General features: G+C 61.7%; 2 protein-coding genes across 5 annotated transcripts in view; one reads left to right on the top strand and one right to left on the bottom strand.

The window, feature by feature from the left end:
- Positions 1-5,127: 5,127 nt before the first annotated feature.
- On the top strand, positions 5,128-15,242 carry FSCN1 (fascin actin-bundling protein 1). Its single transcript, XM_083800701.1, has 5 exons — positions 5,128-6,010; positions 11,780-11,936; positions 12,377-12,498; positions 12,709-12,876; positions 13,003-15,242. The coding sequence occupies exons 1-5, from the start codon at positions 5,188-5,190 to the stop codon at positions 13,203-13,205; spliced, it is 1,473 nt and encodes a 490-aa protein (XP_083656827.1). The 5' UTR covers positions 5,128-5,187; the 3' UTR covers positions 13,206-15,242.
- The window catches only part of RNF216 (ring finger protein 216), an 80,383-nt gene continuing 70,227 nt past the window's right edge, over positions 13,251-23,406 (bottom strand). For all 4 annotated transcript variants that reach the window (XM_083800697.1, XM_083800700.1, XM_083800699.1 and 1 more), the window contains exons 16-17: positions 20,523-20,592; positions 13,251-20,135 (exon numbers count right to left, since the gene is read on the bottom strand). In XM_083800697.1, coding sequence (XP_083656823.1) covers positions 19,816-20,135; positions 20,523-20,592 — 390 coding nt within the window. In that variant the 3' untranslated portion in view covers positions 13,251-19,815. The remainder of the gene's footprint in view (positions 20,136-20,522; positions 20,593-23,406) is intronic.

Below are 23,406 nucleotides of genomic sequence, written 5' to 3'. Positions count from 1 at the left end.
TTCAGCACAGCCCCTCCGCCCGCATTCCTGCTTTCCCGGGGGCCTCGCTGCAGCCAGACCCTGAAAAAGCAGGGAAAGCCCCCCCTGCACCCCGGGTGACGTGTCCCCACGGCTGCTCGCCCCGCGACGAAGCGTGGAGCAGCCCGAGGTGCCGTGACTCGGGGAGGTGAAGCCTTCCCTCCTGCAAGAGGAGGCCCCCCCAGCCCCTGCTCTTCCCCAGCGAGGCAAAATTCAACTCATGGCTCCGAATTGCAGCTCCCCATCCCACCACGCAGACCCCACAGGGAAGACGGGTGCCCACGCATGAGGCTCGGGACCAGGCTCTGAGGAATTGCCTCCATTTCCCCCAGATGGGGGAATATGGCCACATCCTGGCTGGGGAGCACCTCTGGGCGTCCCCTGCATGCACAGGTACCTCTGTGCGAGCCACTCAGCCCCCCCGTGCCTCAGTTTCCCCATGTGCAGGGCTCCTTCCAGCCCCACCAGGAACACACAAAGCCCCAATGCAAGAGGAATGGGTACAGATGTACCTACAGAGGGGGGCAATAGGCTACAAGGGCTCCCAGGCTGCCCAAGAGCCCAAACCCCACAGTGACCCCAGGAGCAGATGGACCTTCCTCCCAGAGGGATCCTGCTTCTGCTGGGGGGTGTTTTGCAAGCACACGAGACAATACCTGACATCCCTGGGGGGACATAAAGCCATTTGGGGACTCGAGTCAGCCCTTTCTGCCATCTCCCCCATTTCCCAGCCCCGTCCCCTCGTGCAACCAGCAGAGGCCGGGTGGGAGGTGCGGCGCTAATCCCTGAGGCCCCGTTCCTAATCCTGACTAATGGACCCTTTTCACCTCCACAATGGGGTTATCCATCTGGAAGGCCATCTCCGGGCTCAGGAAGCCACAGCTGGTGCCCCCCCTCCAGCCCCAAACTGCAGCCCCTTCCCTGAACCCAAATCCCACCCCACTGCGTGCCGGGATGGACCCCGTCCCCGTGCTCCCTGCTGCACCCACCCCAACACCCCCAGCCCCACCAGGCAGCCAAACCAGCCCCTCACGTCACCAAAACCCCAAGCCATGGGCTGCAAAATGCCCCCCAGCCCCTCCCAGCCCTTTATAGGGAGCTCCCAGCTGGGTCCCGTTACAGCTCAGGGCTCGTAGCCACAGGCGGCTGCACCCTTAAAGAGCTGGGGCCTTGCTTTGGGGGGCTTTGGGAGGGGGACCCCTGGTCCTGGGGGGGCTTGGCCTCAATTTCCCTCCTGGCTGGGCCCTCTCAGTGCTTCAGGAGAGGTCTGCACACAAATCTGCACACCCACGTGGCGCAGCCTCTGCGGGGACAGGGGTCTCTGTGCCCACCTGCAGCAGCGACCTGCGAAAGGTGCCCGTGCCCCAGCCCCAAAGCTCGAGCTCTGGGGAAATGCATGCACGAGCCCCCTCCTCCTCCTCCTCCTCTTCATCTCCCATCCTCAGCAGCTTCCTCCAGGCCCGGGCAGGAAACACCGACATCCTCCCCGCGGCCCTGACTCATTTCCAGCCACCCCAAGGCCCCTCCGCTCCTCCCGGCCCCCTTTTGGGATGCGCTCCGTGTGATGCTGCACGGGGCTGGGGGCTGGGGACCCCATCCTGGCCCTGCTCCCACCAGCTTTCAGTCCCGAGGGAGCAGCCTCAGGGTTGGGGTTGGGGCATCTCTGCCCACCAAACCTCCCTCAGCCCCATCTGTGGGGTCTGCAGCGGGGACGGGGCAGCGCTGGCGGTGCTGGGGCTGCAGGATGCCACCAGGAGGGAGCTGGGCCGCCTCGCCCGGTGGTGCTGTGCGGCCGGGGCCGGCTTATTTTGGCGAGCTGCGTGGGCAGGCGCTGGCAGCACGCTTTCGGCTGCGCTGCAAATTCTTCCGCGCCGGCTCCTCGCCGCAGCGGCTGATGGAGGAGGGTACAGGGATGTGCAGGAGGCAATGGGGACCGTACAAAACCCTTCCTCCCGACCCCCCCCCCTCACCGGGGCTGCAGCAGCTGGTGGCTGCGAGGGGTGATGGCCACGGGCCAGAAATGCGGCCCTTCCCTGCGTTTAGCTTCCCCAAAATCATGTTCTCCCATGGGATGCGCCGGGATGCCCCCGTCCCCTGTGGGACACGGGGACGCGTCGCTGCCACCGCTGTCCCCCGTGTAGCATCCCCATGGGAAGCCCCCGGCGCACGACCCGCAGCTCTGGGACCCCCTCTTTGGGCTGCCCTTTGTTTTCCTCTTGCTGCTGCTTTTTTTTTTTTCTTTTTTTTTTTTTTCCCCTTCCTTAATTCCACCTAATGCAATTTTAATGAGGCCAGGGCGCCTGCCAACTGTTGGGAGAGCCTCCACCGAGGTTCCTGGGGGCAGCTGGCAGCGAGGCCGGGGCTCCCGGGGTGTCCCCATCCGTGTGTCTCCCCCCCACCCCCCGGCAGCTGCCAGGAACCGCAGCCTCTGCCCGGGGTTTGGGGTCTGGGTGCTTTGGGGGAAGCCCGAAATCTCGCAGGGATAGAGGAGCTGAATCACCTCCTGGGTTTGCTACCAGCTCGCGATGCTCCTCGCCCGTTACATCCCTGCGGGCGGGTGCCGCGGTGCGTGGGGTGTGCGCGAAGGCGTGACACCCGCCGTGCTGCCGGGGGGGGGGCGGCTCAGAAATACCCCGAGCCCCGCGGGATTGAACTAAATACGGGGCAAAATGCAAAGGGCCCTCCCCAGCCCCACGGCTGAGCCCCTGCAGGGGGTACCTGCGATAGGGGGCTTCCATCTCGCTGCCACTGCGAGGGACACGCGCAGCCCCGGGTCCCCGAGGAGCCAAACCCGATCCCTGCAGCAACGCCCCCAAAAAATCCTTCCAGCAGGGACAAGGAGGGTGCGAGGGCTCTGCAACCTCCTCGCCAAGCAAGGGGAGAGCAGGGGGTGAAATCAGCCCTCCTTGCCCCCATGCCCGTCCCCAGGCCCCGTGTTCAGCCCGATTTCACCAGCCGGGCCAAAAGCTCCGCGACTTTCTGCAGGCGAAGCCGAGCTGCAGCAAAAAGCACCCGGGGAAGGTGCAAAAAGCGAGGGCAGGATGGGAGCCAGGCCCCAACCCGCCTGCAGCCAGGGTTGGGCTTTTCCTCTGGGCTTTTCCCCGAGCTGGGCTTCGTGGGAAGTCCCGGCAGGGGCAGCGGCCGTGCTCCAGAAACCCCCCCCATCATTTATGGCCTCATCCCGGGGCCGGGGACCTGAGCTCCTGTGGCCTCAGCAGCTCCCGGTCACAGCAGCTTGCAAATGCAATGCAGAGAGGGAACGGCAGCGCCTTTCTTCCTGCTCCACCACGCACAGCAGCTCGTGGGAGACGGTTTGAACGCTGCACCCCCAGGCCAGGGGGCACCAAGTCCCCCTCGGGGACACCCGGGGACATCCCTCTGCCCCGCTGCGCCGGCAGTGCCAGCCAGCGCTGGGGAGAAAACTCTCTATTATTTTTTTTTCCCCTGCATAATTGCCTTTTTTTTTTTTTCTCTTTTTTTCCCCTGCTGAGCAGAAAGGCCGCTTCTTTCCCAGCCTCGCACCATCTGCCCGCTGCGGCAGGAGGAGGCAGCTGCGGGCCTGGGCAGCTGCACGGCCCCCGCGGCCGGGTCCTAACGTCCTGCGGCTGCTGCTGCTGCTGCTGGCCGGGGGGGCAAGGAGAAAAAATTCACCCCTGCCTCGCTGGAGGAGGAGGGTTCTGCTCCCAGCCCGGCCGTGGCATTGCTTCTGGCTGCAAGCGAGCTGGATTTGGTGCAGGGGCAGGGGCAGGAGCAGGGGTAGGGGCAGGAGTAGGAGCAGGGGCAGGGGCAGGGGCAGGGGCAGGGGTAGGGGTAGGGGCAGGGGCAGGGGCAGGGAAGACAAGCAGACTGGATGGGAACCAAACCCCCTTTGCACCGATCCCGGCTCCAGCTCTGCCCCAGGGGGGTTGTGCCAGCAGCCCCCGGGCAGGGCGGGCGGCTGGGTGCAGCCCGCAGGCGGGGGAGCCGCTGGAACCAGTACGCCCAGTGCAAAACCAGCGCGGCCTGGGGGCCTGGGGAGGTGGGGGTGGATGCAGTCGTTCCTGGGGATGGTGCCAGCGGCTCCTTGTCCCGCTCCAGCCCGGTTCAGCTCCCTGATCCGGCCGGAAAACACCCACATCCCTCCGTTTTCCCCCGATTTTCTGTCCCGCGGCGCCGCTGCCACCCCGCTCCCCACTGTGCCCCCCAAACACGGCCCCGTGCACACACAGGGACCCCCCCCCCCATGGGGTCCCCCTGCTTTGCCACGTCCCTGTGTGGGATTCAGCACGGATTTGGGGCCACATCAGCACTCGGACACCCACCGAGTCCCCTCCCCAGCCCTCTGCCACCCCCTGCCCACAGCGGCTCTGCTGGGGGGGGGGGAGGAAATTGGGGGTGCCCCAGCCCTGGGTGCCTGGCACGGGGCATTCAGATGGCTGGGGGGGGGTTGGGGGCCACAGCACTGCCCCCCCCTTTCTCCCTGCTGTCCTTCAGCCCTGCAGCACGGCCAACGGGGGGGGGGCACATAATTGGGGAGGGGTCTCTGGCGATGTAGGATGAGTCTTGCAAGGGGATGGGGTCTTGCAATTCAAGGGGGAGCCTTGTCTTATAATGGGGGGGGTCTTGCAACACACTGAGGTCTTGCAATGCTTGGGGGGGGGGGTCCTGCCATGCGGGGGGGGGTGCTGTGCGGTGTGGGTTTGATCCTGCCTTTCAAGGGGGGGGGGGGTCTTGCTTTGGGAGGAGGGGTCTCGCAGAGCCAAGGGGGTCTTGCAACGCTGAGAGGGTCTTGCATTATGGGGGGGGGCACTGCAGGACGGAGGAGTGTTGAAATGGGGGGGGGGTGTCTTGCAACGCCGAGGGGTTCCTGCAGCGCGGGGTGGGCTTTGCCACGCAGGGGGGGTGTTCCTGCAGCGGGGGGGGGGCGGTCCCGCAGCACGAGGAGGCTCTCGCTGGGCAAGGAGGGAGCGCGCAATTTTTTTTTTGGGGGGGGGGCTCCTGCAACGAGAGGGGGGGGTCCATGCGAGGCAGGAGGGGGCTGCACAGGGGGGGGGCGGGGGCTCGGAGGGGCCGGGGGCGGCGCTGCGGCGGCGGGGCCGTATAAAAGGCGGCGGGGCCGTATAAAAGGCGGCGGGGCCGTATAAAAGGCTGCGTTGGGGCGGCAGCGGCGGCGGCAGCAGCAGCAGCAGGATGACGGCGAACGGGACGGCGGAGCCGGTGCAGATCCAGTTCGGGCTGATCAACTGCAGCAACAAGTACCTGACGGCCGAGGCCTTCGGCTTCAAGGTGAACGCCTCGGCCGCCAGCATGAAGAAGAAGCAGATCTGGACGCTGGAGCAGGACGGCGAGGACTCCAGTGCCGTGCTCCTCAAGAGCCACCTGGGCCGCTACCTGGCGGCCGACAAGGACGGCCGGGTGAGCTGCGACAGCGAGGAGCCGGGCCCCGACTGCCGCTTCCTCGTGGTGGCCCACGGCGACGGGCGCTGGTCGCTGCAGTCCGAGCCGCACCGCCGCTTCTTCGGCGGCACCGAGGACCGCCTGTCGTGCTTCGCCCCCGCCGTCTCGGCGGCCGAGAAGTGGAGCGTCCACTTGGCCATGCACCCGCAGGCCAACCTCTACAGCCTGGCCCGCAAGCGCTACGCCCACCTGGGGCCTCGCCGCGACGAGCTGGCCGTGGACCGCGACGTGCCGTGGGGCGTGGACGCGCTCATCACCCTGCTCTTCGTGGAGCAGCGCTACAGCCTGCAGAGCTGCGACCACCGCCTGCTCCGCTGCGACGGCCGCCTCGTCCCCGCCGCCGAGCCCGGCACCGCCTTCACACTGGAGTTCCGCTGCGGCAAGGTGGCTTTCCGCGACGGCGAGGGACGCTACCTCGCCCCGTCGGGGCCCAGCGGCACCCTGAAGGCTGGCAAGAGCAGCAAGGTGGGGAAGGACGAGCTCTTCGCCCTGGAGCAGAGCTGCCCGCAGGTCGTGCTGCGCGCCGGGAACGACCGCAACGTCTCCACCCGGCAAGGTAGGGGATGGGGACGTGGCGGGAGAGGGATGGGGACACGGAGAGGGATGGGGACGTGGAGACGGAGGGATGGGGACATGGAGACGGAGGGATGGGGACACGGGGCGATGCACCCCCGCAGTGCTCTCGGCATCGCCCGCAGCCCCCAGCCCTCCGGCACCGTCTCCTCACCTCCCCCTGCATCCCTCGGGAGTTGTCGCCCCCATGGGCACGGCCCCGTGACCCCGCTCCCTGCGTCCCCCCCGCAGCATCGTTCCTCCTCAGCACCCCCACATCCCTGGGGCATCGCTGCCCCCGTGGTGCCCCCCCTGCACCCCTTCCCAGCATGGTGACCCCCCCCCCCCTTGGGGCAGCAGCGACCCCGCAGGGTGCTCCCTGCAGCCCTCCGCCATCGCCACGTGAGGGGCTCTCCCCCTTTGAGCCCCACACACGCCTCCCTGAAGCCCCCATCTCCCCACGGCACCCCCACCATGGCTCCCTGGGGTCCCTCCCCCCGCGCCCCCCCCACATCCTGCCCCAGCCCCCTCCCACATCCCTCTCCCTCCCCCTGCACCCCCACCCCTGCAGCGTCGCCTCCTTGGGGTGCCCTGGGGGGGGGGGGGATGGGACACACAGTGAGGGGCTGCCTGGGGGGCAGAGGGGATCGGGGGGGGGGTTCCTGGGGTCTTCCATTGCCGGGGAGGAGGCAGAGCAGCCATCCACCGCCTCCTTTCCTCCGGAGCTCATTGTTCACCAACAAAGCCCTTCCCAACCCCCCCCGCCTCCCCGAGCATCTCTGGGCCACGCAAGGGGCCCTGGGGGGCTGCAGTGCCCCCCGCGTGGGGCTGTGCCCCCCTGATAAATGGGGGGGGGGGGGGGGGGGCGTGTGGGTGCCACCACCCCCCCGGCGCTGGCAGCGATCCATAAAATGGCTTCGCCGAATCTCTCGGCGGCGCGGGGCGGACGTGACCTACATGGAGCCGGCACAAAGGCGGCCGCGATGCTGCCACCGCCGCTCTCCCCCGTCCCCACGTCCCCACGTCCCCACGTCCTGCGGGCGAAGCCACCGCGTGCCCCGATCTGGGCGGCCGCGCGCCGCCGCTCCCCGGGCACGAGGCCACCGTCGAGCACAAAGCGCGGCCGGCCCCGCGCCGGGCGGGTGGGTGGCGGGACCGAATCCCACCTTTGGGGCTCGGAGAGGGGCTTTGGGGCGCACGCAGAGAAGCACCGGGCCCCAAAAAAACGAGCCCACGGCAGGCAGGGAGACGCTGGAGCAGCCGCAGCGTGGGAGCCGCGGGGCACGTCGCCGGCGTGCCAAGTCAGGCCGGCGCACGCCGGGCGCGGGATCGGTGCGAGCATGCCCTGCCGCGGCACGGCCTGGGTGAAAAAGCACCGGGGGAATTTTTTTTTTATTTATTTTTTTAATTATTTATATATTTCAAGGTTGCAGCTTAACCCTTATCTGCGCGCGGGCAGCGACCTTGCAGCCTTTCTCCTCTCGGAGAATAAATCCTGCGCTGCCAAGCGGCTCCCTGAAAGAAAGAGATTGCTGCAGAGGAGATGGGCAGCCGTGCCCGGGCGCGGGGGCTCGGGGAGGAGGAGGAGGAGGAGGAGGATGGCGATGATGGCGATGGCGGCGCGAAGCTGCCGCAGCGCTGTGGGGGAAGGGTTGCTGCAGCCCTTTGTCACCGGAGATGGGAAAACCAGATGTGGGGCGAGGTGCAGGGCTGGGGGACGTGGAGAGGGGGCTGCGCTCGCCAAGCCGCCCGGCTTTGTGTGCTGCGGAGAGGGGGGGAGCCAAATCTCCCCGGCAACAGGGGTCTCCCCGCTGTGCACGGGCCCTCTCCGAGAGAAATAAAGCGGGGAGGGGGCACAAGGGGGGAACGGGGAGTGGGGGGGGGGGGGGCTGCAGCCACCCAAGCGCCCGCGTTCCCTGCGGAAGCGGAGGGAGCTCATCCTGCGTGGCGCTGGGAGCGGCGCCGCCTGGCTCGGGTCCCTTTTGGGTTTCCAACGGGCTGCCCCTGCCCTCCCGTCGGAAAAGATCCCAGGGGTAATGGGCAGGCAGCCACCAAAACACCTGGCCAAGGAAGCGTTTGCAGGCATTTCTTTTCCCCCTTCAAGCCCTGGTCGCCCTGGGGGACACAGGCAAACGGTGTCCGTCTGTCCCTTCCCCCGGCAGCAGGATGGGGCATGGGGAATGCGGCTGCATCCTGCTCGCTGCGCCTCGGTGGTGCTCAGCTTGGCTTGGAGCCTCATCCTCGGGATGGCCGGTGTCACTGTCCCCCATGTGTGGGGTGCTGGGGACGCTGTGACCCCCCCCCATGAGGTGGGTGCCTGGGGCTGGGGGTGGCCCCGCAGCTCCCGGCGCCACAACTGATGCAAAAATTGTGCCCCTGGGGGTCCTGAGCCCCGCTGCACCTTAAAAAGGAGCCGGGGTGTTTGTGAGCAGCGAGCAGCTTCCTTCCCCTGCTGAATGGCTGCGGCCCAGCCCCGGCTGCGGCAACAAAAGGCCCTTTGTGGCTAGGAGGGTCCCCGAGGGCTCGCTGCGCCCCTGCCAGCCCCCCCTGCCCCGGGAGCTGCGCCTGGGCCGGGGAGGGGGGAGAGGGCGCAAGGTGCTGGGAAGCGAGGCGTTTCTGGGGAGGGGGGGGTGTCCAGAAGGCAGGGGGAGCCCCCCCCCAGCACGCAGGATGGGCAGGGGGGGCGAGGAGGGGCTGCCTCCCCGCTGCAGGCACAAAGCAGGTCGAGATGAGGAGCAGCTCCTGGACCTGGCTGGAGCTGGGGACACGTGGGTCACGGTAGCAGGGTCTCAGCTGGGGGCACCGAGTGGTGTGTTGGGGCTGGGGGATGCTGTGGAGGAAGAGGATGAACGTAGGGGAGGATTTGGGGGGGGGGTCTGGGTTCCACCCCTGCCCGTGACCTGTTGCAGAGCTGCACCCCGAGGCGCTCGGGCAGCCCTGTGAGCTCTCCGGGCTGTTTTTCCTAGACAAAAACCGGCTTGGTTTGCCTTCCTGGGGTAGCGTAAGCCCGCCCGAAGGAGATGCCCGGATGGGGGCTGGGCACAAGGACCCGATGGATGCGATGCGCTCCTGCTCCTGCACCCACGCTCACCTCCAGCCTCCACCCCATCCCCAGGCGGACGCGCACAGGACCCCGCGGCAACCCCTTGGTTTTCTCCCAAGCTGCAGGGCACCCACGCAAGGAATTTTTGGGGGGACCAGCGCGCCTCGCGCCCCCCCCAAAGCGCCGCCCTCCGGCCCCATGCTCGGCCCCCCCCTGCCTCCAGCTGTAATTAGCAGCCTTGGCAAGGTCAGGGAGAGGCGCGCTGGCTCCAGACTGACTTTACCAGGAGCGTTAATTAAAGCCTGCCTGCAGCAGCCACCGCGGCCGGGCGCTGCGGGAGGGCGGCGCGGGCGCCCTGGGCTGCAGAAAGCGGGGGGACACGTGGCCGGGCTGGGAGGAGGACAGGGGGGACACGACGGGGGCGACAAGGCCGGCATCCCGCCATCTCCCAGCTCCTCCCCGCGTTTCTCCAGCCCTGACCCCCAAACCTTCAGCTCGGGCTCAGTTACAGCCCTTTGAAGCCTCCCCATAATTGCATTCCTTTCTGCTGACTCGGCGTAACCCAACCCCGCGCCGCTGTCGGGCTGGGGGCGGTGGGAGACCCCCCCCCTCGCCGGCGGGCCCCCGCGAGGCGCAGCCGCTTCCCCTGCCTGGCACCGGATAAAGCAAAACCCCCCCGAAAATCCCTGCTCCAGGTGGGAGCGCGGGGCTCGCCGTGCCGGGGGCGATGGCGTGGCACCCGCCTGCTCCAACCCTGGCCCGTCCGTGGTGCTGCGCAGCATCTCCCAGGCTCCGTGCTGCGTCTGCAGGCCGAGGAGCTCACAAAGAAATGTGGCGTGGAGGGAACGCCGTCACCCCAAGGGGCTTGGGCACGCAGCTGGCGGGGTGAGCTGTCCCTGTCCCCGGCGTCCCATCGGGGACTGGGCGCTGCAGCGCCTGCCGAGGCTGAAGCAGGGCTCGTGCCGTGCCGGGAGGCGCTGGGCTCGCCCGGGCAGGGCTCAGCCTCTGCTCACAAAGGCTTTCTTGGCCGGCGCTCGGCTGTCGGTTACACGACTCTCAGCAGAGCCAGCGTGGGGCTGCAAGCAGCTGGGCTTGGCGCTGCTTTCCCAGCGGGAGAGCAAAATCAAAACCAAATGTTCCCGCTCCGCTGTGCGGCGTGGGGCTGCCACGCTGCGTCCCGCTCCTCCCTGGGAGCAAAAACCCGGCCCCGTGGCACCAGGCAGGGTTCAGCACACAGGGATGGGGCCGGGAGCGGGGCTGCTGGCGGCACCGTGATGGTTGAGCCGGCCCCGAGCTCTGCCCCACGCTTGGCCCCCTCATTTTTCTGGGATGGAGCCCTGGGAGCCAGCAGAGCCTTGGGGAGGTGCCGGGGGACCCCTGGATGGGGAGAAGGTGGCGCAAATGGGCAGCATTGTGGAGGTGACAGGACAGCTTGGGCACGGGAGATAAGATTAGGGACTACAAAGAAAAGCCTTCAAAGCCTGATCCCTTTAGAAGGGGGGTGGGAGGCTGATATGCAAAGCCCTGCTGCTCCGGCAGCAGCAGATCCTGCCCGTCTGGCGGGGCCCTGCGCGGAGGGTTTGGAGATGCAGATCCAGCGATAGGAGGCCACCAGGTATCCGTGTCTGACACAGCTTCAGGGGAAGGCATTTCCACTTCAAAGGCCGAGAGCCGGCTGGTGCTGGGGTGCCCCTACAGAGGTGGTGCCTCCTCCTCCAGCACCCTGTGGGCCGCCCTGCGTGCCGGGAGCTGGCACCGGCACCGTGCGTGCCTTCAGGGACTGGGTGCGCGATGGGCCTCGAGCCCATAGCACGCATGAAGCAGAGCAGAGGAGGGGATATTTTCAGCTCGGAAAAGCTCAGCCCAGCCCGTGCAGCCAGCAGGACTCCCGGGGAAGGGGCCGCATCCAGCTCCCTCCCCGAAACCCAACCCGGCCAGCTCGGCTGCTCCGCTTCGGCTCCAAGCTACGGCTTGTGACTCCCATCCCAAAAGTATTTTTAGGCAAAAAACCCGCCAAGCTGGAGAGCTCTGCCTCCCAGCATTTGGCCCCGGCAGCCCTGACTAAGCAGGTTTGTTGGGCTGAGCGCCTGCGGGCAGATGTGCTTGTGGCCGGGGGCCAGCAGTGGCCCTGGCACCACACCCGGTGGCCACGGGGCCGGCCGCATCCAGCGCGGCAGGGCTGGGGTGAGTGGGGTCCCTGGCCTGGGGGAAACCCCACTGTGTGGCACCATAAGCTCCAAAATGTCCGAAACTGTCCAAAAATGGTGCCCGGGATGGGGGCAGCCACCGGCTGCCGGGTTGTGGCCACGGAAGTGAGCAGGGAGCTCATCGGTGGCACAGCGGCCTCGGCTAAGGGCTTGAATAATAACCCAGCTCTCACCTCCTGGAAAACAAATAAAAACAAAAAAAACAACCTACAGCCCTTTCGCATGTGAAAATACCCCAAACTGTCTTCGTTTTGCTGTGCTGGAGCCCAAGAGGCCTGAGCTGGGGCTGGGGCTGGCTCCACGCAGGCTGCAGCGCTGGGTTCTGGCCCTCTCCTTGAGCACCCAAACGGAAACCTGGGTTTGAACCCCAAATGTCACAGGGGAGGCCACGTGTGAGGGATTCAGGCGTCGCCGAATTGAAGCAGGAGCTGGTCATGGCCCCAGCAGCTGGGTCTCCATGGGTTGGGGTCCCTGTGACATCCTCCCCCCCCGGCACCCCCTGACCTCCGTCTCCGTCCCGCAGGGATGGACCTCTCGGCCAACCAAGACGAGGAGGGTGACCAGGAGACCTACCAGCTGGAGATCAACAAGGACACCAAGAAATGCGCCTTCAGGACCTACACGGGCAAGTACTGGACCCTCACCTCCAACGGGGGCATCCAGTCCACCGCCTCCACAAAGTGAGTCCCCACCTCGCGCCCCCGGCCGCTTCGGGGACCCGCTCGCGTTTCCGAGGGGCTCGCCCCAAAATGCTCCCCAGCGAATTCCCTGGAGAGCCAGGGCTGAGCCTGGGCTCGCCCCCGCGGTGCTCGGGAAGTCCCTTGGGCCACGTCATCCTTCCCGGCAGGCTGGGGCAGCCAAAATGCTTACCCTGCACTTAGAGCCGGCTGCTGGAGCCAGCCGAGAGCTGGGCGGAAAGGCCCCAAAGTGCCTTCAGCTCCCGGTCCCCGGGGACAGCCGGGGACGGAGGGCTTAACCCGGGCGGATGCTGCAGCTTCCCTCGTCCTGCAAAAAACCCAGCTGGATCAGGACACCCTGCTTCTGAACTCACGGGGGGTGGTGTTTTTGGGGGGGTCCCCGATCTGGCACGTCCCCCTGACCACGCGCTGTGCCCCCGCAGGAATGCGAGCTGCTATTTCGACATCGAGTGGTGCGACAAGCGCATCACCCTGAAAGCCGCCAACGGCAAGTACGTGACGGCCAAGAAGAACGGGCAGCTGGCGGCCTCCATGGAGACAGCGGGTAAGGGACCCCGCGGGGACCCCAGCCCCGGGCTGGGACAGCAGCGTGGATGGGGTCAGGGGTGTCCCCAAGCTTGGCACCTCACCCCCGTGATGTTTGGGGTGAGCGAGAAATAGCGGGGGCACGTGCGCCCTCCTCACCGCTGGGTGCCCTCCCGGGGACCAGGCTCCGTGTCCCCATGGCCTCACGCTGCTCTCCCCTCCGGCGCAGGCGAGACGGAGCACTTCGTGATGAAGCTGATCAACAGGCCCATCATCGTCCTGCGCGGCGAGCACGGCTTCATCGGCTGCCGGAAGGTGACCGGCACCCTGGACTCCAACCGCTCCTCCTACGACGTCTTCCAGCTGGAGTTCAACGACGGAGCCTACAACATCAAAGGTGAGGCCGTGGATTCGGGCCGGGGGCTCCGTGCACGTCCCCAACCCCTGGTCATCGCCGCCGGGGGGGGTGTCGGGGCCGGGTCCCCGCGGCGGTGGCAGCTCACGGGGTCCCCTCTGCCCACAGATGCCACCGGGAAGTACTGGATGGTGGGGAGCGAGTCGTCCGTCACCAGCAGCAGCGACACGCCCGTGGACTTCTTTTTTGAGTTCTGCGACTATAACAAAGTGGCCATCAAAATCAATGGCAAATACCTGAAGGGCGACCATGCCGGGGTCCTCAAGGCATCCGCCGACGCCATTGACGCCTCCACCCTCTGGGAATATTAATGCACTTTAGCGTACCTCCCATTGCCAACTTTCCTTTCCCCTGTCTTTCTTTTATTTCTTTTTTTTTTTTTGGTTCGGTTTATGTTTTGTTTTGAATTTCTCCTCTCTGTAAAAGGATTTTCAGACTGGCTTGCCCTCCCCTCCCGCCGTAGAGCCCAGCGCCTTGTGTCGGAGGTGGGTCCCCCCCCCCCCTTCATCCCCGTGAGAACTGGATAAGTCACCCGGCAGCGCGCGGTGCTGCCGCCTGCACCTGGAGGGTTGCCGAGGGCCCTTCCTCGCCCCGGCCTCGCTCAGCTCGGAGGCTGCCGTACCCCGTCCCGGCCCCGAGCATCACCTCAGTAGTTTACTTTCCTCTCTGCAACTGGAAAAAAAAAAAAAAAAAAAAAAAAGGGAATAAGGTCACCTCCGTGCTCTCCTCTCCATAGCAGTGCCGGTGCCACCTCGCCCTGCGCTGCCAGGGTCCCCACGGTCCCCGTCCGATCCAAGCCAGCGGAGACCCCTCCGCTGTCCTGTCCCCAGCTGAGGCACGAGAGGTGACCTTACGTGCTGCAGTAGGGCCAGCAAGCTGATCCCCTCCCCGGCTGTGCAGGTGGCACACCTGGAATCGATTTTGGGGTGATCCCATCTGGAAAGCCCCGGCAATTCATCTCGCTGCCACCCTGCGCTCTTCTTCCTCCTCTTCCTCCTCCTCCTTGGGTCGTCCCTGCCCCTCGCGGTGCCCTGGTGCCAAAGGAGCTGCGGTGCCCAGGAGGGGACGGAGGTCGGGGTGGGGACACACGGAGCAAACCCGCACTGGGGGGCTCCAGCACCGGCCCCCCCGTCCCCATCAGTGTGCGGGGCCGCGTGCCCCTCCAACGGGCACAGCCTCCCCCGGGCGCCGGCTGGAGGCAAGAGCTGCAGATTTCAGTTTACAGAATAGAAAAGTTCCTTAGCAAACTTTGCACAGTGATATTTGCTCAGTACTTTTTTTTTCTTTTCTTTTTTTTTTTTCTTCTTCTTTTTTTTTTTTTTTTTCCTCATACAAATACTGGAACAGCGAAGCGCATCCCTGGATGCCCACCGCTGATTTAGGAAGCGCCCCCGAGGAGGGGCAGCTCCCGGTCCACCAGCCCGCGGGGCACCTCGGCTTCGCCAGCATGCCATCTCGTCCTTACTGGAAGCAGAAAAGAAAAAAAAAAAAAAATAATGACCAAAACAGTATTTTTGTTAGTATCTATTTATATATGCTCTCCATGGCACTGTGTTACCAGCTGTTGTCTGTACTAGGTCTGCATTAGCGTGTAACGATGCGAGCGTTCGTGACGGGTGATGCTGAAGTGTCCTCGAGGGTGTTGAAAGGCGCTTTTATCCTTCGGGTGGCCGCTCCCCACACCACGGAGCCTTTTCCCCACGCCCCTCGCCCCACGCCAAGGGTGCTCACGGCGTCACCGCTGTGCCAAGACGAGGCCGGTGCCTGCCGCAAGCTCGGGGCTCGCCAGCCTTAAAGCCATGCCGCTGTCCTCGGGACAGCCTCCGCGGGAGCTTGGTGCTAAACTCTCAGCTCGGAGAGCGACCGACCCGTCCCCGGCGAGGCGACGGCTCGCAGACGGGTCCCTCGCCGCCACGGGGTCCCCGCCGGGGCCCTACCTCGGCTCCCAGCCAGGCGCCCTGGAAAACGCGCCCGCCCGGGGCCGAAGGTGCCTCTCGAAGGAACCAAGTGTCTTGATGAAGCCCCGAGCGACCCTGTGACTCGGCACACACTTTTTGCTGGCCTTCACACCCGCCGTCCCCCCTCCTCCCCAGCCCCAGTCGCAGTTCAATCCATGTCCCTCCCGCTCCGGCTTCTCCCGTGTGACGCTAGGTCGACATCTCCCCCCCGTCTCCTCTCCTTGGGTGTCGTGACTCTCCGAAAACATCTCACTCTGAAATTTAAGTTTGGGGTTCGTTCGTTTTTTTTTTTTTTAATTATTATTATTTTTTTGTAAGTGCCATTTGTATAACTTAAAAGAAAACTAGCTTCAAATGGAGAAAAATGAATAAAAAGAACCTGCATTCGGACACGAGCGGTGGTGCGTGGTCTGTCGGGGGGCTGCAGCGGTGGCCGGGCTTGGGGACAGCGATCTGGGGCACTCGATGCACAGAGGCTTGAGAGCGTTTGGGGGCCGGCCAAAGAGCGCCCCAAAGATCGAGCTGGCTCTAAATGGCGTGGGTGGTGTGGTGGGAAGACGACTTGTTTCCAGCAAGCGGGCTTAAAAGCAAAGCTGGCCAGAGCCCAGGTCACGTTTCAAGATGCTCGGGGCAGGCCCCAGCCCCCAAGCCCGCATGTGTCCTCGGGATGCTCACGAGCTACGCGCGGGTCGGGGGGATGCTCCTGCAACCACCCCTCCTGTGACCATCCTGGGGGGCAAAGCTGCTGCCCTGCTTGGTGATACGGGGAAGGGGGGGAAAAAAGAAAAAATAAAGAGAAAAAAAAAAGGAAAAAACAAAAAGCATTTGCAGCCCAGCCCAGCCCAAACAGTGCGTGCAGTCAGATGAGCCAGGGCACCAGGACGTGCCCCCAGCCCGGCCACGGGGCGATGCAAACGCAGCACGTGCAGGTCACGGGCGGACGCTTGCTCAGCGTTTAAAGGTAAAGTTGGTTTGCTAGAAGCAAAGCTCGGGGCTGAAACACAGCCCAGCAGGGACCCTGAGCTTTGAACAAGCACTGGAGCAGGGCAGCGAGGGCCGAACAAAGGAAGGATGTCAGTCCGCTGCTATAAACAGGAGGAAAAAAAGGCGGCTGTGCAGGAAGCGCTGAGCATCTCTGCTCGCTCAGCTTCCCGGCCACGCCACGGGCGCCCAGCACCTCCCTCCTGGCCCCTTTCCTACTGCCCTGCTGCCTGGTGGGGGGGGGGCTGCCAACCCCCCTGGGAACAGGGCTTTTAACCCAAATTTAACTTCGGTTCACCTCCCCCTCCACAACAAAGCGGGACTGAACCCTTCCTGCGCAGCAGCCACCGCTGTGCTGCCCCGGTCCCATTTCGGGACCCCTCGCTACACGGATCCCCCAGGGCCCCCGCTGGTCTCCCCCCGTCCCCGAGCTGCCCGCAGCCGTTTCCTTTCCTTTCGCTGCTGAGCCAAAGGAAGCCGGAGCCCCGGAGCCTGCCTCCACCACCGCTCCTGCAAGGGGGAAGTCCCCGAAGCCTGGCGCAGCGCCGCTCACACCTCCTGGTTTCCATTTACAGGAGCGACTGGAAACCATTTTCTGTTCCGTCCGGCTCCCCTCGGCAGCGTTTGGAAGGCATCAGAGGCTCCCGCAGGAGGGGCAGGGAGTTCTGCCTTGCAACACCCCCCGCTGCTCGGCCCCGCAGGCTGAGACCCGGCACCGGGGTCCTGCCCCCACCGGCCGCCGTCCCCAGCACCCCACAGCGGGGACGAGGCTCCCGCTGCAACCAAAGCACGGAGGTGAAAGCCAGAGTGCACAAATTTATTTACAAAAATTCAAATTACAATATAATACAGGAAACTTTGTACACACAGAATATTAGAATGGTTTACTACCGGAAGGTAAAGAAAAATATTTTATTTTTTTTTTTAATAAACCACCTATTCATTTTCAGCTATCGTTATACAAAGTTGCAGAACATGCACATCTTTACAGGGTTTCTTTCTTTTAATATAACGTTTTGCTAAGTGCAAATACTAAGTTTCTCTCTCCACCTTTAAGGCAAGTAAAACGGGACACTGCAATTAACCATAACAAGTACCTGGAGAGGAGCAACCTGGGCACAGCAACCTCCCCGCCGCCCCGAGGAACAGCGCATGGCAGGGGCTGCAGGGCTGGGGGGGAAACGGGACGCAGAACTGAAGGGCCTGGAAAGGGGATTTCTGTGGGTTGTGCAACAAGTTTTTTTTGTTTTTAAATTTTGTTTTTAAAGTAAAAACCAACAACAGCCCCAAACGCTATCCGAAACCCCAACTGCTGGAAGCCGTGCGGGTTGGAGGGAAGGAGCAGCCGCGCGTTTTGGCTGCGGATGCAGTTTCAGTGATCTGGGTGTTTTCTCGGTGGGAGAAGCACCCACACACCACCAGGCCCCTCCCCAGCACCGGTTTCTCCTCTCGGACGCAAAGCAGCTCGTGGTTCTGCGGGGGACCGGCCTTCCCTTCCTGCCTGCCTCTCTGCCAGCAGCCTGACCATCGCTCCAGGGCAGCACCGCCAGCTGCCACGTCCCCAGGGAGGTGTCCCCAGGGTGCCCAGCTCCCAGGGGTGCTGGGGGTCAGCGCTGAGCCCTAACCAGGGGAATAAATGACAGCGGGGAAGGCGGCCCGGCTGCCCCCCACCTCTGCTGCCTGGCCCACTCGTTCTGCTGCAGGATGACTGCAAGCCTGCCAGGGAACAGCACGCGCTTCACCAAGGCCGCAAGCCTCACCTAAGGCAGCCCCCAAGCCAACAAGATCTCAGCTGCTGAAAAAACAAGGTTCCCTTTCCGCAACGGGAAGCCACCCGCGCTTCGTCTGAACGGGGTCGATTCTCTGGGCGCCTGATGGTGTTGTGAAGGGCAGCCAGAGCCCCGCCACCCCTCCGGAAATCCAGCACGGCACCGCTGCTCCTGGCTGCTGCAGGAAGCATTTGGTGCAAGGCAGGATTTAAACCTGGCTAAAATCCTGCTAAGCAACAGTGGGGAAGCCACCACAGCCCCATGGCTACCTCCAGAAATAAATTAAGAGAGAAAATTTTTTTAAAAAAAGATAGAAGCAAGTGAATACCACTTGGTTGTTAATGCTAGAGAGAACATGGCACTGAGGAACACGCACGCTTCGTAGGACGCATTTCAAACCATAGGAAACACCTGAAAGCAGGGAAATTGCCGGTTCAGCTCCAAAAGGCAGGGAAGTGCCCGCTGTGAAACCCTCCCAGGGGCAAGAGCCCCCCAGCTGGTGGGGAAGGCATCTCCTGCCACCTGGAGCTGCTGTCCCAGGCCTCTCTCGGGGAGCTTCCCACTGCCAGCACAGCACCGTGTGCCCGAGGAGATGCTGTGCCAGGAGCGGGTACGGAGTGCTGCAAGCAAGGGAAGGCTTGACAGGAGTCAAGAGGCAGAGGCAGGGAGTTTTACCTGAAAAAAAAAAACAGCCAAAAGACACCTGGATGCTAAAACACAGCGGGAGGAAACCAGCAGGGAACTGCACTGAGCTGGCTCTCAGCAGGAAGGAGCAGGATGCAGCACGGATCAAAACCCAGGAACAACTGCGCAACCGGACTGGTAAAAAACAAAACAAAACCATAAACAAGCCCAGAACTTCTGGTAGGAGGCTTTCTCCCTCCGAACATTTTTTACAGGGATCTGTCCCAGACAGCATAGCAAAGGTCTGGGGAAAGGGCTTTGCACCAACGCTCCTCACACACCCCACTGACAAGCTCAGGCAGCAATTCCAACCCCTGCTCCTCGCACAGCTCTGCTTCCCCTAAATCCTCGCCTCCTAAGCCCAGCGATGCTCATGTTTGCCTTCTAGCACGCACTTCTGAAGCCAATTAAACTGCAATACAAGTTTTCGGGAGTTAAGTGTTTCAGAAGCAGCCAGCTCCCGACAGCACAAGGCTGCTGCCTGCGGGCTTGCAGGGATTTTGGCTAAGGGGGGCTCCGGGCTCGCCGCCGCCTGCCTGCAGGCCTACACGGGTACGCCCTCGTTCTGCGCAACAGCACACACCGCTGCCTGTGCACCAAACCACGTATCTGCCCCAGCAGCCTTTGAGACGAGGAATGTGGCTTCGGCTCCGAGAGCTTCCCCCGGGTGCACGACGCCCGCTGCCAGGAACAGATGGGCATTTGGGGTGCCTGGATAACAGCAAAGCCAAGGCCATGTTTGGGAAGCTGAGAGGCAGCTTCCCTCTGGGGAAAAACACCTGAGCCCTTGGAAGGGGGCAAGCTCAGTTCCCGAAGATTGGGGTACCAGAGTCTCCTGCTATCTCGTAAAGCCCTGAGACAGAACACGGCTCTGGGGCTGCCTATGAGATCTGAGCAACGAGATGGCTGCCACACCTCCTCACTCCTCTCGCAGAGCGAGAAATGCTAAACACACTAAGTCTACTTGGGTTTGAACAATTTATTTCTGCTGGGAGGCGTTAGCAGATTACAGGGCTGCTGGAGAACATGGGAAACCCTGCCTTGGGCTAGGGCAGCCGAGTTCTGTTACCTTGATCCTGAAGGTCTTACTCAGGTGCCAAGTCTCTCCTTCCTTCCCCCAAGACTCAGGCTTGTTGCAGCTGCTCTGGCCAGCAGGAAGGTCGGATTTTTGGAAAGCTCCCGAGGAACGCTTGCATCCCTGTGCTCCGCAAGTCTCACTTTCCCTCCCAACAGCTGTCTGAACAGACCTTGCCAAACAAACAAACAAACAAACAACAAAAAAACCTGGACTCTCGACGTAGGAAGAGATCCTTGGAAATGCAGCACCGAGCCCTGTTGCAGCACAGGCTGAAATGTTGAATTGCAAAAAGTCCGGAAAAGCCACAGCCAGGGGTGTAGTGCGGGGACACGCGAGTCACAGCAGCCCCCCTTGCAGCTGGCTAACCCAGGGGGCTGAAGCAGGAGGGGGTGACGTTACCGGGGTGGCTTTGCCCTGCAGTGACTCTATGCCAAATGCCATTTGAACCAGGTCAGAACCGGTGTCGAGGCTGAGGGCCAAAGTGCATAGGCAAGTTGTGCTCCAGCTGAACATTGATCTGGGGAAAATCGTAGTTCACCCTCATGTTAGGCAGCGGGGGCACGTAGGGGGCAGGGATGGGGCCTATGTTGAGGGGGATGTTATTGTACATGGGACGGACGGGAGGGAGCGGGAAGGGGGGGTGCACGAAGGGGTACGGAGGCATCCGGGGTTGATGGAGGTTCTGAGGAACAGGTCTGGGGATGACTTCGATTCTCTGGATTTTCTCCATGGGCTTTTCCACGGGAGGGCCGATCCGCTTGAAGCTGTTCTCTGCAGAGGGAGGAAGGAAAAGAAGCAGTCATCCTACAAACAAAACCCACTAAGCCTGGTCCGCGGTCGTACTGCCTGGTCAGCTGCTTTGCCGAGCGGAGAGGAGACATCACCGCACCCACAAGCCTCCTGTGTCCCCATGCTCCCAGCTACAGCCTGCAAGCAGCAGCCCTTTAAAGCTAGAGAGGCTGCCAGCAGGAGCAGGGTGGTGGCTTGCACACCTCTAGAGCAAGATTTTGGCGGTGTTTGGTGCCGCGCAGCAATGCGCAGAAAAGCTCGCAAGCAGCCAGGCTGTGGGAAGAAGCCACCAAAACCAGAGCTGGGAACTCTATGCCCTCATAACACCCTCAGTCTGATATCAAAGCGCAGATAAAGACTGTGACTTACCTCCGTTCTTCTTCCTTTGCTCCTCTTCAGCCTCTTTCTGAATCTCCTGAATTATCTTCTCGTCGTCTTCCTAGAAACCACAGGAGTATAAAGAGTCAGCGGGCTAATCCCTGCTGCAGCAGCTTCCTGTTCTCCCAGTGCTGCTTTTCGCCAGGTGTTTGTACAGAAAGAGGCAAATTCAGCTGAATTGTCCTCGTTTGGGGATGACCTAGTCAAAAGCAAGGCTGCGACAGGGGACCGCAGCACAAGTAACTTGCACAGAGCCAAGCCTACTCCACGGAGTATGACTAAGAGGTTTAGATCAGCTTTCCAGGGAGTTCAGTGCTAAAATTCATCGCCTTGATAGAAACCAGAGAACTGCAACCCAGCTCCGCCCAGCCCAAGAGTTGCTGGAGAGCTGTTAATCTTTTAAATGGCAATAGTCTATTAAATATTTACACTATGCTAGCACTTCTTGAGTTTTTGGCCCAACAGCTGGAATTAACACAACTTAAATCCTGGCTCTATAGCTAAATGGTGCTCTAACGAGGCCATTTAGATCTTATCTGTAACTTTGAGGAGGACATAAATCACAATACGTTTCTTTAACGTCTATCTAGACATTATAGCAAGAATATTCAGACTCGCTGCTCAACAAAAATACAAGAACAGCTAGAAGCTGAAAGCATCCTTCTGCCCCTCGTTTTTCTCAACCCAAAGCAGCAGCAGCCAGACCAAGCAGTGTAGTAAAGCCGCAGGTGGCTGCAGGTATCTAGGGAGCTGACTTTTACACCACCTTTTTATTAAAAAAAGGGAGCATGATGGATAAAGTCCTGGAACAAGACTGTGCAACTCCGGAGCTAGAAAACAGGCATGCCCGGAGGGACAGCCACGGGCACCAACAGCCCCTAGGGTCCCAGCAGCTCCCAGGCTTTGCCCAGAGCCAGCCCAGCGTTAGCGTGAAGCCAATCGCTCTGATTTGTGTTTCAGCATCAATTGTCCACATGCAAGGAAGGTGAAAAATGATTTTCTTCATTGCACCGCAGCATGCAACGGCCGTCAGGGTAATCAAGATCCCACCAAGGGTCTAATGAGACAGCTCCCTCGTAGTGCCAGGCAGCAGGTGCTTCCGCTGGCCACACGTGCATCGGTGGCAGCAAGAGGTCCTCCTGGCCTCCGCAGGTCGCATTCGCTGCTGCTGTGTGTCCTTTGGGATGAAACACAGCCTGGCACTTCCACAAAACAAATGAGAAAAGCTAAACATCTCCGACAGTGTTTGTGCTCTCGTGTTAGCGATTAGGGAAGAAGGCCAAGAACGGGAGCTGCTGGAAGACACAGAACACCTGCGCCAGCCACCAGCCCCTCTGGGCCTACCTGCATCCGAAGGAGCATTTGGTTTGCTTCAGCAGTTCATTTGCAAGTGCTAACAGTGGAGCAGGAGGGAAATTCCACACTCCACACACCCCACAACGCGCAAGACTGCTTTGTTTTGTTCATCCTATTTCCAGCACGGGCCAAAACCCATCAATTTCTTCCTGAACACTCTTAACATGGAAAATATCTTCTATTTTGAATAGTGCTCTGGGACTAAATTCAAAATATGCTCTGTGTGTATCTACACTGAAATTATATTAGGTCTAGTCGGCCTCCCAATCTCACTGTCCTGCACATGTCTAGCAGCAATGCCTGGGAAGCTGGGATGTGCCCTCTTCCTGCTACCAGATAAGGTTTCCCTGGGAGACCGAAGTTATCTTAATCTGCAGAAAGCCATCAAAGTCAGTACTTCCCTCCCTTTGATTATTCTTTGAGTCAATGGTTAAAATTAAGATTCTCCGGCAAGTTTTTTTTTTTTTCCTCCAAGCAGGCTGCTTCCACAGACTGTTAATTACAGCCTATCTATCTCCATAAAAAGTGCTGAAGAATGGCTCTTCTGAGCCTATGCAGAACTTCTGATTACCTCCGAGTATCAGATTGCAACACTCCCTGGCTAGAAAGCAACACGAGACCTGGGCGTGCTCCGCAACAGGCAGCCAGAGATCCCGCGCTGCTTCGCTGAGCGAGCGGTGCTCTCCGGGGGTGGCCCCAAAGCTTCAAGATCTCACTGATTTGTTCCCAGAATATTGTTTTTCAATGCCATTGAAAATGAGATAGGCACCTCTCCCATCTTATTGCCACTTAAAAAAAAAAAAAAAAGCATGTGCGTTTTTCCAGTTTTTTTTTTTTTTTAAGTTATGTGACAAGTAAGATGCTGATATTTTAAGCACAGCTGAGCACAACTATCCTATATCCTTCCCTTGCACAAAGGTAAAAAGCCTCATCTTAAAGCCTAGAAATATGCAAGAGTCCCTTTTAACCAAAGTGTTTGCTGCAGTCTAAGTCCAGAACTAACCCTCCAAAATGGTTCTTTCCAGACACTACCATCCTGCTGCCATGGAGAGCGCAGCTCAGACGCTAACTGCAGTCGGTCCATCACATCCCAGAGCCAGGCTGCAACATCCCTTTCTTTTGAGACTCCTGCACACCCAGCTGTTGATAAAGTCAGTCCCGCAGAAGTCTGGGGAGTTGGACACATCAAGAGCACAACTTCACAAGACCCTCCAGCAGCTAGGGCTGCTTGACCCCCGGTTTAAACTGCAGCTGACCTCTGCACTAATGACAGATCGACAAAGCCATCTGCCCCGGGGCTGGCGAGCCAGCTGCAGCCACCCCCCAGCGATGCTGGCTCCAATTACTGCAGCCCCCAGAGCACGGGGCAAATGCATAACTGCAAACCCCATCTGCCAGACCTCCAAAATGAGGCCTGTCTCGTAAGGGTAACACGAAACACATCACCTCAAACGCAACTGCTGGAGAGCCCTGCTCGGCCCTGTCCCCTCTTCATCTTCAAGAGGGGGCAAACCCTGCA

The sequence above is a fragment of the Anser anser genome, assembly GCF_964211835.1.
Source record: "Anser anser genome assembly, chromosome: 15".
In the NCBI taxonomy this organism is placed as follows: domain Eukaryota; kingdom Metazoa; phylum Chordata; class Aves; order Anseriformes; family Anatidae; genus Anser; species Anser anser.
This window is presented reverse-complemented; position numbering and strand designations above follow the sequence as displayed.

What these genes read in the sequence shown, in the direction of transcription:
- FSCN1 (XM_083800701.1), top strand. Translation starts at nt 5,188, where the DNA reads ATGACGGCGAACGGGACGGCGGAGCCGGTGCAGATCCAGTTCGGGCTG. An exon ending in CAGTCCACCGCCTCCACAAA is followed by an intron (nt 11,937 to 12,376) that starts GTGAGTCCCCAC and finishes GTGCCCCCGCAG; the next exon opens with GAATGCGAGCTGCTATTTCG. An exon ending in GGCCTCCATGGAGACAGCGG is followed by an intron (nt 12,499 to 12,708) that starts GTAAGGGACCCC and finishes CCTCCGGCGCAG; the next exon opens with GCGAGACGGAGCACTTCGTG.